The following is a 16453-nucleotide window of genomic DNA, read 5'->3' on the forward strand; positions in this document are numbered from 1 at the left end:
AACGTAACAACGAATACTACGTGTACTACTATATATACTATATTAATATAATAATTAATTAAATTAAAGTTAGTAGGAAAAATAAATAATATATATATATATATATATATATATATATATATATATATGTATATAAAACTGTATATATAGAACATTAAATAAAATATCCTATAGTTGATATCTTTGAATATAAGGAACGAAAAATTGTTATTGTTAGTAAGCAACGCTGAAATGACGTCGACCAGCTCTGAAGCGGAAATTATTCTTGAACGAGCGGCCACGTGGCTGTGGAGTCAACGAGATAAGGACGCAAGTTGGGGTAACGACACACATCGAGTAGTATTAGTTCTTCGTCTGGCCAATCTTTCTCGTGATGATAACGTCGCACCGCCGGCGCCGCTTGAATTGCAACTCATTGCTAAGCAAATGGAACTAGAAATTGTGCTTCTACTTTGGAGGTAAAAATTTATCATAATTGTTTTAACTCTTGCTTATTGACAATTATTTGTTCAGAATTTTTTATCAATTTTTTAGTACTGCATTTTCTTATTTTTACCAATGAGAACGGTAAAAAATTCTGAAAAAATTTTGAAAAAATTCTCAAAATCTTATGAGAAGAAAACTAACAATTTTTGTCTCTCGCTGTTTTTTTTTTTGAAAGTATTTGAATACAATTGAAAACCAATATTCAATGATTTTTAGTAATTAGTATCTTGTTAACTATTGCGAAAATTACAAAATAGTAGAAGACTTTTCGCCTCAGTTAGTCTCTGTCTACCTTCCTATGAATTATTGCAATAGTCTCGCTGAACACTCATATATATTGTAGATTTTTGATACTGGCAGTGTATATCGGAACACAGCTCTAGATTAAACATTCAAGAAGTGGGAGTAGAAAATCTTATGTAGAAAAGAGCGCATTTATTTGGTTCTGTTGCGCTTTCCTTTGCTCGCACTGCGAACGAAATAAAATGCAATTGGATCGAATAAATATTCCCTTTTCTTTATGTGAACATTATCTCCGCTCTTTAAATTTCGGAGAATATTCGATCTAGATATACCTATGATTATATATGTAATATTATGTATAATATTACAAGATAAAATGCCTGCGTATAATACATATATGTAACATATGTTCATGTTAGCATTGGCGTCCATATCCAGAGAATGGTTTTGGGGATTTAACCTCCCCCCCCCCCAAAATTTTTTATTAATTATTTCATTTTGGGATGATTCGACATCGATTCGATGTCGATTTCATTATCATTTCTGACTAGGGTTAGCGCATATTCCAATAGCACACATTCACTTACATCGGTCGGTGTCTAGTAATTTTTCACTGCTTTACTAAAAAGAATATTTCGTTTTAAATTAGCCAATTAACAATATCTCTCTATCAAACCCCTCTCTTTCATTTTTAATTATAAAAACATACAACTTTACTTTTAACTTTGTGTAAAATTTTTTGCTGTCATAAAATATTTTTTTTTCTCGTTATAAAATCATATAATAAGTAATTTTTAATACTTCCGTTAATTCAAGCTTTGACAGAATATGTGATACATAGGAAAATTTTCGTAAAACTTTTGACTTGAAAAATAATATGTACGTTACTATAATTGACATATATTCAGTACTACAATTGCTCATTGAGCACTCAGTGAGCTCTACTGTTTGTAATAATAATAACAATAACAATTAGATAATGAGAAAGTTGGGTAATTAGGAATCGGCGCTGTAAGTGTCGTTATAGTCTAATAATATATTTCTACTATTCAATATGTAATGTTTTGAAGTGTCAGCTCACCAATTGGCCATGAGAAAATGTATGGAAGATTAATCAATGGAAATCCACGCACATCAGTCAATGAAACGCAATTCATGAAAATTTATTCGCTGAAGAAGACTAGAATTTAACTGAAACATATGTTATTGAATTGTAGAAGTATATTATTAGATTATAACGATTTTAGTGCACCACATTTAAAGTGCACCACTTACAGCGTCGATTCCTACTTGCCTAACTTATTCATCTAATTATTATTGTCATAAGGAATCTTACTTTTATAATTATAACAATAACAATATTATGGAAATAAAATTATATTATGGAATTAAATATTTTGTTTAACAGCTATACTGCCCATACTTTCTTTAAAAAATAAAGTAAAAGTTACATAATATACAAAACATAATATTTTTCCTTTTAAAAATGAGGTTACATTAAAAGCTGTAAAAGTATCCAAATGGAATTCATTAAAAAAAAAAAAAAATTCCACGGTACGCCCATATTCATGTAATATATGCCCAATACTGTACATAATGTATATTATAGTATTCATTTCATATATTTTCGTATACGATATTTTTCAAAAATATACCTCCATATTTCAATGACAACAATTTTTTTTTTCACGTCATAATTAAAATGTACGGAATCAATGTGTAGATATCACATATTTGCTCTCATTGAAAATGTATGCATTTGAAAATGTATGCAAAATTAGTTTTTATTCAATACACCAGATATAAATTTATTATATCAAACGCTCTTATATGAATTATTTATTGCCGTTTGTGTTTATAGACATCGGGAGATTGGATTTTCTCCAGGACAATTAGCACGCTATACTTTGGCTTTGAACGCAATGTGCATGGACCCCAGACAATTCCATGGTCACGATTTAATCGGTACTTTGCAACATCATGAACCGCCAACCGATTACGATTTTGCGTTGACTACGCTTGCAGCATGTAGCGCGCAAGCACATGTACGCAAACGGCAGATGCGCCGTCTCTTAGATATTGCGAATGCCGCGCGAGATCATAATGTTGGTAAGTGCCTCTTTATTGTTTCAAAGTTCTCATATTATTCTCTCATATTATTCTCATTTACTGGATAATAAAAAACGAATAAAATCAATATAATCAAAAAAATATAATCAAAATGTCTACGATGTCTACTTTTCTACTGACAATCAGAAAAACTTAAGGAATTTTTGTGATACTTTTGCGGCCTTCACGAGGCACTATTTTCTTTAGAGGTGCCAAAGGATTTATGGGTTATCACTGCCATGCAGTGATCCATTGCTAATGCCAATTTCGTGAATCTTACTGTTCACTTCATCAGGGCAAGGAACACATTAATATTGAGCTGCTCCTCCAGAGTAGTCTTTTGTCTACTCTGTTAAGAAAAAGGCGTTTGAGGTAGAGAAAGGTGAGGGGGAATTAAGAGCGGGCTTTCACATTTTATTTACGCTATAGCTCATGTCACTCTGGTGGATATTTAAATCATCTAGATGTTTCTGGATTTGTCCCTGTATTTTCTTGGGAAATATGATGCCGTTGTAACTATAATAATAGTCATTTTATGAAATAGTACTTACAAGGAGAAGCTCTGCTCTTCATCGATTTTGATCCAAATTGCAGTGATGTTAGAGGAGCCTATCAAATGAATAGTGGTTTTATTAGTTTGACCTTGGGTAAACTCGCCGATCTTGACCTGACCCTGACGATGCCATTCAAAGTCAAAAACCAATAAAACCAGTAAATATATCTTACTAAATCCTAATCCTAATACTTTTATCTAAGACATTTTTCTCAAAAATGCATACTTTCCGCAATATTAGATTGTTTGCAGATTTTTAGTATATTTTTAAATGCTCATTACTCGGCTTCTAAGGCTTATTAACGAAAACGGCTTTACAGATGTTCACTTGATAGACTCCTCTAACATCGCTGCAAGTTTAATCAAAATCGGTGAAGAACAGAGCGTAGCTTCTCCTTGTTAATGTCTTTGAAACTCAATGCTGTGTTCTGCTAATGCTGATTGTGTGAATATTTCAATGTGAATGACATCTCGTTGATGTTCCTTCATGTACACATTGACCGTACTATTTTTCACCGATGTATATCTACTTTTTTTCAAGATATATACTCCTGCAAAACTGAGTGGAGGCTTCCGGCCTTTAGGATTTTTTTTTCTCAAGATTACTTAAACAGATAACTCAAAATAACTTAGAGACATGGACTATAATGTAAGTAAAATATGGAAAATCGCTCTTTTTCTTTTTCCCTGTTTTCTCAAACACTCCTCATTAACTAAGTTTATATATCAAGCAAATATATATCAAGAAAGTCCTCCGGAGAAGCAGCTCAGTATCAGAGCGCTCCTCGCTCAAATGAAGTGAATTGTAAGATTCACGAAACATTAGCAATAGATCACGGCGATAACTCACAGTTGCCCTTTGGCAACTTTGAATTTTAACTATTCCGATTAGAAGAATCACCTCCAATTACCTTAACCTTAACATATTATATGTTATCAGCGTTATGATCCTGAATGATTTTTAAAAGATTCAGCTAATAGTTATTTATTAAAAAGATATTAATGTAAATTTTAAAAAACAACGTGATTTTTTGAAATTGAATATTAGAACAATAAAGAGATAAAAATATTCTTCCCAATTCTATACGTAAACGAAATTTCAGAGAACTGTAAAACTATTATTTTACAAAAAGAAAAATAGTTGTAATATAGTTTACGGCAATAAATACATATTTCGTATCCGTTTTTTTATTAAAAAGAATGTAATATTTGATATCTTTTTTATTGACGTATATTTTTTCTTTTTTAAAGAGATTTTTTATAAATTTTTGAAAACATAATATAGAATTTAAATCTTCTAAAAATAAAGAGAAAATAATAATAATAATTTATATTTGTTGATATATTTTAGGTTAATAATATATAAAAATAAAAAATTAAAATTAATTGCTTCCCTCGCTTCTATCCTTTCTCTTTTTTTGCTCTCTCGCCTTCTCCTGACAACATAATGTTCAAGTGTCGATCATTGCAGCTTGGTCTCCCAATTGAAATTTTTATCTTATCCATATATACATTTTAAAATTTTGTATACTAGCCAAAATTTTAACAGATCTCAAAGAATTTTACATAAAAAACTTGTATTATATATTTTTATTTTATTTTAATTTTGCGTTGCTTAAATTACATGGCAGTAAATATTTTTATTACTAAATAATATTTTTAGATACTATCGCAATGTTAATCCTGGCCCTGCGATGTATCGTCCAAGATCATCGACATCGCAACCTTCATCACATCGTTCGTAAACCATCGATTGAGTTAGCACAACAGCAAAGGCACGACGGCAGTTTTGGTGATCTACGCAACACTGTGTTGGTGATGCAAGCGCTAGAAGAAATCGAAAATGAACCGGCTGATAACTGGAATAGATCCGCTGCTTTAGCTTGGCTGATCAATCAACAACGACCAGATGGTTCGTTTCATGGCAGTATCCATGCCACTGCAGAGGCTATGTTAGGTGTCGCGCCGCGTGGATTGGCCAGCATTCGAGCCCTTGACTGCGGACAGGGTTTATTGGACAATTCATCACCTCGTCTGACTACAAGCAATAGTAAATAAACATCATCCATTATTATATATTTTTTTTAATTTAAAGCAGGCATTTTAACTTTTTTTTTGCTACAGTTGAGCTGAACGCGAAGCTCTGTACTGTACAGTTTAGCCACGACTATTCTTTTGATGAAACAAATGCAATTCAAAATAATCGAAGGTATTTCTGCCTGATAGCGAAGAGATATAGAAAAAAAGCCACTATACTCAGATAGCACACGGATATTCGAAATACATCCTACAAATATCTCTAAGGATATTTATAAAATATCTAGTTTGAATATTTATAACTTCAGAAATAACTTTATAAAATGTTTAAACATATAATGGACAATGGATATCCATAATATTAATATACATCCATTTATAAAATTGATAAACATAGTTCAGTTTCTGATATATCTAATATAATATGACATATTCGAATGAACATAAATGAATAATGACGAATATATAAGTGGACTTTATATGGACTTCCTAAGGATCAAATGATAAATATTTATATTTATGTAAAAATTAATGCAGAAATCTGATATTTCTGGAAATTTGCGACCGCACTCATAAGTATGGTGCAACTTCGTCGCGAATTCATTTATGTCCCGTATTTTATAAATTTTACTCAGATTATCCGTCAGATTTAACATAAGTCATACTTGTGAGAATAAGATTCTATACATCAAGTGCGAATATCATAGTAAATTGGTTTACCCCGTATAGTTGCGCATAATTAACAAAAGTTTAACTTTTCGAAATAATGTTTAAATTAGCGTTGATGTTATTGAATAATCTTTTTTTATTTTTTTTTAAATGTTACTTTTGTTCAAACTATGGGTATGGTATCAACGTATCACGATGTTGCAAACGCTTTGAAGTATTTTTTAATTCAGTCAGTTTGTAAAATTCTTTCTTCTAATTGGTCCATCAAACGCTTCAAAGCACTTTGCTAGCGAGACTTTGACTACAGCCTGTTGTCACATATCAATGCATTTTCTACCGTTGAATGATTCTTTAAACTTACAAGTTGCAGATATTGGAACACCCGATGATCATAGCGAGATCCCTCTATCATCAGAAATGTCAGGAAATAATACAAGCAATACAGATATCACGCTCACCACAGCGCCTGTGCTTATAAATGTGTCCTATACATTGTGGGTTGGCAGTAATGTAAACGAAACGTACAATCTGACAGTGACTGTACCAAAAAACGAGACTTTCTATAGTGTGATGCTGTTGGCGGCAAGCATGTCTCCCCATTTCCAATTTACCGCTTCCGAATGGCCTAACGGTCATTACGTTCACACGCTGGCTGGCTACAAAGAAGAACCAATGTCCTACCATTACTGGCTACTTTACAGATTATCCTCACCGCCTGAACCATCCTCGCCACCCGGAAATCAATTGGTTGCACCTGGAGGTATGAATTTCAGTTATTCCCTTACTTGAACATTTCTACAAGTAATTGCAATTTCTAATTAAGGAACTGCACGACGTAATAATTATTCGTATTATTGACTAACGGATAAAGTGTGCTTCTTAAACGTTTGTGAAAATATTATAATTGCAAAATTTCGAACGCTTAATTAGCAAGTTCAGTAGAGTATTTTAGACTAATTTATCTTTTTATCCTAAGATTCCTTATTCTTTCTAAAATTTCGCCAAACTGTAATTTTTTATCTTTTATATACTTATATGTATTATTAGGAGATTGTATTGAAAGCTGCTATTCACGTCTAAATGGCTCTAGCTGCATATGCTGTGATTAGAGATTATAATTTGTTACTTATGTCATTTTGAAATGTGAATATTCCCTACTAAAATATAGTCAACAAACGTCATTTTTTGATTATACATGTGTTTTTCTATAACCGAATTAAAATGGAACGCGATAAGTTGTTTTCCCGATATGTACTTCTATATATTACTTTAATTTGATTACTTTGAAAGGACAACTTAAAGAAAAAGACATCTTTTTATTATTTTTTAGTATTTTGTATTATTTAGATTATGAGGTGTTCGGCATTTTTCAACTTTGATTTATTCGCAAACTCTTGAGAGGAACCTTATCCGTTTACTGAATGATACTTAATGAATTCCTATTGATATTACAAGTTTCGTTGAAATTCATTGGTATCGAGCAGCCTCTTAGTAAATTCAATTATCAAAATAAAAATCATGTAATGATAAACAACAAATAATGTGATATTAAAATTTATATAATATATATAGGCTGCGTTCGGATAGCATGTTATCCAATGGCGGATAGCATGTTACCCAATGGGGAGACGGAAAGCGGAGGGGGCGACTACTTCTCTCCAAAGTTTTCTAAACAGAAAGTTAGAAAAGAAAGAAGACAGAAAATTAGAATTTATTATAACAAAATTTATTTTTAATAAATAACATTTATCATGTTAATGTACACTGCTGTCGAAAAATTTCTGTACATGGAGCTTAAAATTGCATAATGCACCGTAACTCGATAAAGGCTATACATTTACACCGTGCATTTAGGCCGTGACCTAAACAATAGGTGTCCTTCTTTATATCCTGTAGATTAAAGACACCTATCGCGGACTAAGCGCACGGCAACGAACGTAGGCAAATAATCATCGCAAACAAAAAATAAAAAAGTGTCAAAAGTAAAATATAAGTTTCAAGCTTTAAAATGCTTTTTTATTTTTTTGTCTGCGATAATTTTTTTATCGAATTGGTGACGTGAATACTATATAATTTTAAGTTCTATGTCCGGAAACTTTTCGACGGCAGTGTATATGTAAAAATATATCTGGCTAATAAAATATTGATTACCAGACATGCATAATTTATATTTCATGATTATGATAGTAATAATAGTAATAATAATAATAGTAAATATATAATCAAACGGTACAATAATAAAAATAATTTAAAAATATTAAAAATAACATCAACGACGAAAAATCATATAAGTAATAAGCAAATATTTATATTTCATATCGCCCCCCCCCTCTCCCCCCCCCCTCCAAATAACTCACTGGATCTGCCTCTGACATTATTAGCACTATTCTATACTTTATTGTTGTATTATGTTTATAAATGATAAAAATGAAACTAATTAATAGCGCAATTTACGAACGCAATCATAATAGAATAGAATTTTCAATTACATTTCAGCATACACAGCTGAAAATACATGGATAAAACTAGATGTAACAAGAAATAGTAAAAATAGTATTATAGTAACAGCCCGGGAAAAAATATATAATTTCATATATAATTATATAAAATTATATAAAAAATTGATATATTTTATATACAATTATATATAATTATTTATAATTTTTATATATATATATATATATATCTCTATATAATAACATTTTTTCCCGAGAGTAATCATAATATAACAAAAAATAAAAAATAAAAAATATAATTTAATAAATAAATAAGAAAATATTGTCTAGGTAAAATCTCTAAATATAAAATTTTAATTTATTAACTGAGAAAAAATCGTGTATGTACACTATCTCTACAGCACAATATACAGCAGCAATATTTCAATAATGCGCAATATTACAAAAATTGCAGCAGCAATATTGTTGCAATATTAAAATCACGTATATTTTATTGGAAATATTGCAATCATATTGTAATTTTAATTTTATAGAAAATATTGCAATATATTGTTGCAATATTACAATTCAGTAAATAAGTACGTAGTCCCGCTACGATAGGAATATGCTGTTTAAGAGAAAATGTCCAGGAATCCTATAAAAAGGAACAAATCGAGTTGGCGAATCTTCTGGAGATTCCCAACCTTTTTTTGGATGTGCTTTTTAGACTCCCGAACATTTTTTTATCATAACTTCGTATGTATTTTGAAATATATGATGCTAAGCAATAATATGTTAGTAATTAATAAAACTATAATTATTGAATAATTATTGAAATATTACATGTTATAGCAATATGTATGCAATATTTCTCTAAATATTGCAGCAATATTTTATGAAATAATGCAATCTTTCAAAATAATATTGCAATATTTCGTGCTGTAGGAATATACATATATTGACATATAATGCAGAAATATTTATTTATAGAAATTTAATTAAAGAAAAGGATTTAATTAAATATGCAGCAACATATAAATATATTTACTTATTGATAATTTTAATCAATTTCTTTATATTTACAGGTGTCGATAATTTACAGATTAGCGAAGGAGAGCATTATCTCTTCTGGTATAAGAAGCTATGAAGTATGATTGAATGGCAAAATCTCTTAAGCAGAATATCAGCAGATTGGCAGCAGATTTAATCAGTACATGTCAGTAGACTGACGCCAATTGCATATATACATTGAGTTTATATTTTTTGTCGACAGAACCCATATACTTATGATTAGGCAGCAAATTAATGGCAGAAATTAAGAAGAATCTGCTAATATAACCTGACGGCAGATTGATGGCAAAAATCGATCAGATTCTGCGCTATCTGATGATTAGCAGCAGATATCGAGCAAAAACTGTTGAAATCACATTGTGATTTAAATAGCAAAACTGTTGTTTTGTTATTTAAATCATAACATGATTTATTGAGAAACATTTGAAAAAAAATTTTGTTTTATTTTAATTTTATGTGGGTAATTTTATTTGATTATAGAAATTAATGTATTTTACATTAAATCATTAGATTCTTTGAATATTTTTAAGATATCCTAAAAGTCATAATCTTTGTCCTCTGTATAGCAACACCAACGTGACCATTTTCTAAGTATACTCGTTAGTTTCCTCTATCAAAAATGAATCATGTTTTGTACTAAATGTACGTATAAATAATGTACAAATAATTGACACATCTGACATTTACAGTCATTAGATCCATTTTGATTAAACGGAGAATTCGATTAATCTTACATATGAGAAATAGATATTATCGACAGTACGTTACAAGTGATAGTGCACTCATGTGAATTTAACTCCCAACTTTAAAAAAATTAACTTTCTATTGACTGCTCGTTTGACTGCTTATTGTCACATATATGCACATTTCGAATTTTTGTTTGCACACTTGCAAAAAAGTTATTAAAAAAAACAACATCACTAGATAGTCAACATCACTAGTCCTTCCTACTAACAAATTAGTTTGAAATAGTCTTGATCAATAGATTTTTGTTTGTTTATTTCGAAACAGGCCGATTTTTTATTTGCGTATCTTTAAAAGTTAAAAAGTGATAAACAATTAAAATTTCGAGAGTAGAGAGAAGGAAAAGAAGGGAAGTGAGAAAAAGAGGAATCTCACAATTCCAAAACGAGAAATTTAGTATTCACTGCCATCACTATTATCGACACTTTTAAAAAAGGAAAAGTTACATTGTTTTAATTTGAAAAAAACAGATATAAATATGTATATGTACACGCAACTGACTATGACTTTTGAAATTTTGTTTGGTGGCTAACTTGAAAAACTTAATTGGACGAAACACAGATCGTCAGGTCATCATGACATATTCATATTTATTAAAAATACAGAATAACTCTATTTATTTATCAACACGTTGAATGCCGTGATTAATGTTAAAGTTCAGTAAACTTTTATAATTCATAATATTTGGATTAGAGTAAACATGTTCTTTTAGATACGTTTAATGGTTAGAATATAATAACGACGTTATGTTAATGTGCACAAAATGAGATCAGTTGTATTTAAAGAGATACAAATATTTTGTTGCTAATATATATCGAAAATTGCATTTGTTTGTCGCATATTATTGTACGTACAGTTTTAAACAGGTTTAGACTCGTGTAATACTAATAAGGCCGGTATTCACGGTCGGTTCTTATTATCAAGATCGTAATCTTCTTAAATAATGTCCTAAGACGCTAATGCTCTCTAATTGGTTTATGACATTTCAAGATTGAACTTAAAGCGATCTTGAATATAAGAATATAATTGACTATGAATACCGGTCTAAGAGCCAAAGTCCGTACGGCATCTAATTTTCTATTTGTTTCTATTGAAATTATGAAACGACACCGCAATGCATAAGCATACTTGTATTTAACATAATTAATTCATATTTAATAAAACTGAATAGCCATATTCGTATTAGCAAATATCCGCTACCGATGTTTGCGTCTCAAATTGTAACGCCTTAATTTAGTAAGTGCTGTTATAATTGAAAAAAATGAACGATGAATAAATAAGTAAGTGAATATAAAGTAATTAAAGTAAAAAATGAGTAAAATAGGATATACCTATTATATTGCAACTTATTTATCAAAAAAAGAAAAATAAAGATGTATCGTAAACGCTATATTTTTATTTTAAGCACAATATATTACTTCAAGCATCTTAAATCGAATGCAATGTACAATTTCGTTTTTTCTCAAAATAAAGAGGACTTAGTAATATTCGCAGATCTAAACGATATATTGTATATTTTTTATGTGTACCTGATACTAATCTGATCGTTATCTTATTTATTCGAACAAATGTTTAAGAGATTTTATGAATTGCTAAAAAAAGTTTTAAAACATTATTAACTCCTTGAGTACCTAGCTGTAATTTTTCTTGTAATTACAGGGATCCTAAAATAAAAGAAATATCTACATTTTTTTCAGTAATATCTTTGAAATTGGCTTTATAGAATTGCAAAATTACGGTACACACGGAGATAAATGCCTTAATATGAAGTTGTACGCATATCAGAAAAGGTATTGAAAGGAATAAGAAGAAGGCATGAGAAGGAATGGGAAGGAAGGCATTTGTATTCTCGTGTGTATACGATTAAAATATGCATAACAATCAATTTCATATTAAATGAAAAAAAAAAAAGAAATATTGACGATGATTTTTACGAAAATTGATATATAAGGCTTTTCGATGCCACTTAATACAAATCTGAAGTCGAAATTACAAAAAACAAAATGATGGAACTAATATGGAGAATCCGAAAAAGTTGATCAAAGGTATTTTGAAATTTTTAAGTAATTCCCCAGCTTGCTCTCTAAAGAGAGTGAAAGGGCATCAATCTAGACATAATTTTAAAAGTCTGTGAAATCTGTAAAATTTGAAACTAAAATGATTATAATTGGCCCACATAATTCTCGAATACTAAATTGTCAAATCATCCAATCAATTGTGAATCATCCTATACAAATAAATTGCAATATCATTGCAAACTCATAACAGGTGGCAAGTGAAAATTTTTTTACAACTATTTCAAATCTTGACTTGTTAAATTATTCAAGAAATTTTATAGAGACAATTTTGTGCATCAAAAAAATTATTCCTAAACCAAAAGTATTTTTTTAAATAAATAGTTTAAACCAAACCTAAACCAGAAACAAATATTAGTTCGTATAATATTAATTTAAGTATTTTATTAGATATAGAACACAAAGTGATTACATTAATTGATCTTCGATTTACGATTAATACGAATTTTTAACACTAAACCATTTCCCTGTAGAAATAAATGTTAAAAATCTTTAAAATAAAAATTCTATTACATTTTCAAACAAACTTAAACATTTATAGCATATTTTAGGGAATATAATACTATACTTGCAAAATGTAAAACGCGTGCATGAGATTGCTCGACTCTTTAAAGAAATACATTTTAAATTATTGTTAATGAATTTAATAAAAAAAATTAACTCTATTACATATACTATATTACATATTTGAGATAAATATTTCATACTATTTTGATATTCTTTTTAAAAACTTAAAAATTTGATTTTTAGATTCTGATCCACTGACATAATATTCCTTTTTCATAATAACATAAAAAGGTTTTTAATATATTGAACTTCAAAAATATACTTGATAGGAGACGCGTCACCTTTGTTGGTTGTATCGTAATATAAAATGTTATAGATAGCCCGATAAAAAATTTTTCATGCATGAATATGTATAAATATGTAAGAAATAATAATATAAAAAAATTACTTACGTATAATTATATATAAAATTATGCATAATTATGTACGAACAATTTTTTTAAATATTTTTTCTAAACTTGTTTTTTTCTAAAACAAACAATGCGAAAATTATCTCTTTAATTATTTTTTATGTTTTCATATTACTATTATTATTTGTATATACTAAAAAGTAATTTTATAAAAAAAAGAAGGATGTATGAACATATATGGACATATTTCATATATAATTATATATGTTTATGAATATTTATGTATGTTTATACATATTTATACATATCCATGCATGAAAATTTTTTTAACGGAAGATATGTACAAATGTGCACATTACAGTAATGAATACAAAAATAGACATTTTTTATTTTTCTATTTTGGCAACTCAATAAAATTAAAAAATCGAAAATAATACATTCTTGCTTTTGTCTTGCTATTACACTGATCAAATTTATTAATGTTCACTGTATATGTACACTTTGTATTTACACATTGGATAGTGTAAATATAACAAAAAATTTTCAGTTTTGTACTTTAATGTTTTGTATGAATAATGATCTTTAACGTTTTATTGGATAAAATTTGCACAAGGAAAGATTCAGTACCAATTTCATGATACGAAATAAGTCGGTATTCAAAGTCGATTCTTACATCTATACATTTAAAATTGTCTTAAGTATAGTCTTAAGATGTCAATCCGAGAAATGTATTAGCATCTTGAGATATTATTATTATTATATTAAGATAGTTTTAAAATAAAAACGGACTATGAATATCACTCCACGTTTCGCGTTTTACAATTGGTAGCCTGCTTCTGCACTATGAACAGTCCATAAACGGAAAGGGCAGAGATTTAGAAAGAGACTGTACAATTGTACACACCATGGCTGCGTTCCACTTAACACTTTGCAACGCTCGCGAGCATCGTTTGTCCTTGTTTAACATTCGAAAAAACATTCAACAAGGATGAAATGATTCCACGAGCGTTGTGAGTGTTAAGTGGAACGCAACGTTATCCTTTCCATCATAAATTCTGAAATATTCTGAAATATTCTGAAATTTCTCATTCCATAATTTAAAAAAAATATTTTTTAATTTTTAATTTTTAAATTTTGTAACATTTCATCAGATATTATATTTACAAAAAATCTTAAAAATCTTATGATATTTTATAATTAACATATATGAAAAAAATCTGAGAAAAGATGTAGATTTTCTGAGAAATGTTCCAATTCATATAAAAAATGTGAGAAAGTTATAAAATTATATAGAAATTCTGAAAAATTATATGAAAAGTTCTGAGAAAAATTTTCACCAGAGGGAATCCCATGAAATGTATTTGCCGCGTACCGCATAACCAATCAGAAGCGATCCGCTGTAATAGTTTCGAGTTTTATTGATTATATTGATTAATTATGCGATGCGCCTCATGAACTCTACCCTAATTCTCAGAAAATTATAAATTTTGGAAACAAAACACATTTTGAAAGTCTGCTCTTCATATGACATATGTAAATTCGTGCACGAGATATTAATGATATACATACCTATATTTAATCTCTCTAAACTTTATATTATTTAAAAACTTAGTAGATTGTTTTATAACATAAAAAAATCTTTTACATCATTTGGTCTGTTTTTGTATATACTTGCACTAGACTGCATTAGAATTTTTTTTGCCGCTTTCATCAAATATTAAACATACCTATTTCATTTTAAATTCTAGAAGTATACACTAATTCAGCCACAAAAAAACAGATCCCATGAGTTTTCTTACATCATTACATCCATGACAGAAATAAAACTTCATGGAAGTTTTACTTCTACCACCTTAAGAGTCAATTCTCTTCTGTGACATGCGAAACAACGTAAGAACAGTTCTGCAGAAAACGTTGATTTATGGCTGGAAGAGATGTAAAAAACGTGTTCGAAATCGAAAATGAAATTAAAGTAGAATCTGAGACACGGCAAAGATTTTATATCACTCATATATGAAAAATGATTTTGTTGCAAATTCTCGTGAAAATTCTCCTGTTTTAATCTATTCCATTACTAATACTAAAAATTTTTCATGTAACGTTCTTAAGCAATAATGTTTGGACTATATAATGATATATTGTACATATAATGATATACATATAGATATACCCATAGATATAATGATATACCCATAGATATTCGATAAAGATACATTTTTCTTAATTTTAATCTATTTCATCTTTTTCTTTGAAATAATATGTAAAATGACTTTTGATATTATTTTGTAGGTATAATTTTGCTATTTTCATTAATAAAAGATTAAAAGTCTAATGCGACAAAATAAAATTGATATAAAAAAGTGATTTTGCAAAAACGTAAAAAATATGTACCATCAGATAGAAAATATGTACCATCAGATAAGACACTATCAGAATGTAATTTTATACATTACTATAAAAAATTATTTATAAAAATAATTTATGAATTTACAAAATTTATTTTTAATCTTAAAAGAATTATTAATTTAATAAGAACTTAATTTAAAATAAAATCTTTTTGTAGCTTCGAAATTCCTTTACTTCAATTAACCTATACACAACGAAGTAGCATCTTTCTGAAGTTATATTGGAGAGTTATTTTTGCTATCTGTTGGGCTTTATCTTTGATACCCTTCATTGCAGTATATGATTCTCCGGTAAATAGAAAATGTTCTTATATATCAATTTTTAAAATTAACATTTATAATCTAAAAATTTATATTAAATAAAACATCTTTAAATGTAACTTTGGTTTATATGTACAATGGAAAATTATTATTCTTATATAATTTTTTAATAATTTTAATGCAGAATATTTTAATTAATTTTTACAGAGCGATGTTATAATAATTATCATTTAATTTAATTCACAATTTTGAAATTAACATAATATTTATAATTTCGTTTTTAAGTATTCGATTTTTGCAAAAAAAAACCGTTTAATTTTTTATTAAAATATTTCAAAAGATTTGATGCTTTATTTTAATTATATTCTATGTATTAATTAACATAATAAATTAATTAACATTTTGTGTGTGTGTGTGTATATATATATATATATATATATATATATAT

General features: G+C 28.4%; 1 protein-coding gene across 1 annotated transcript in view; it reads left to right on the top strand.

The window, feature by feature from the left end:
• LOC105625012 (uncharacterized protein CG3556) overlaps positions 1 to 9679 on the top strand; it is a 10922-nt gene extending 1243 nt beyond the window's left edge. The window contains exons 2-6 of the mRNA XM_012206352.1: positions 218 to 458; positions 2591 to 2838; positions 5055 to 5441; positions 6462 to 6857; positions 9618 to 9679. Coding sequence (XP_012061742.1) covers positions 218 to 458; positions 2591 to 2838; positions 5055 to 5441; positions 6462 to 6857; positions 9618 to 9679 — 1334 coding nt within the window. The remainder of the gene's footprint in view (positions 1 to 217; positions 459 to 2590; positions 2839 to 5054; positions 5442 to 6461; positions 6858 to 9617) is intronic.
• Positions 9680 to 16453: the final 6774 nt, after the last annotated feature.

Source organism: Atta cephalotes (assembly GCF_000143395.1).
Source record: "Atta cephalotes unplaced genomic scaffold scaffold00104, whole genome shotgun sequence".
NCBI lineage: Eukaryota > Metazoa > Arthropoda > Insecta > Hymenoptera > Formicidae > Atta > Atta cephalotes.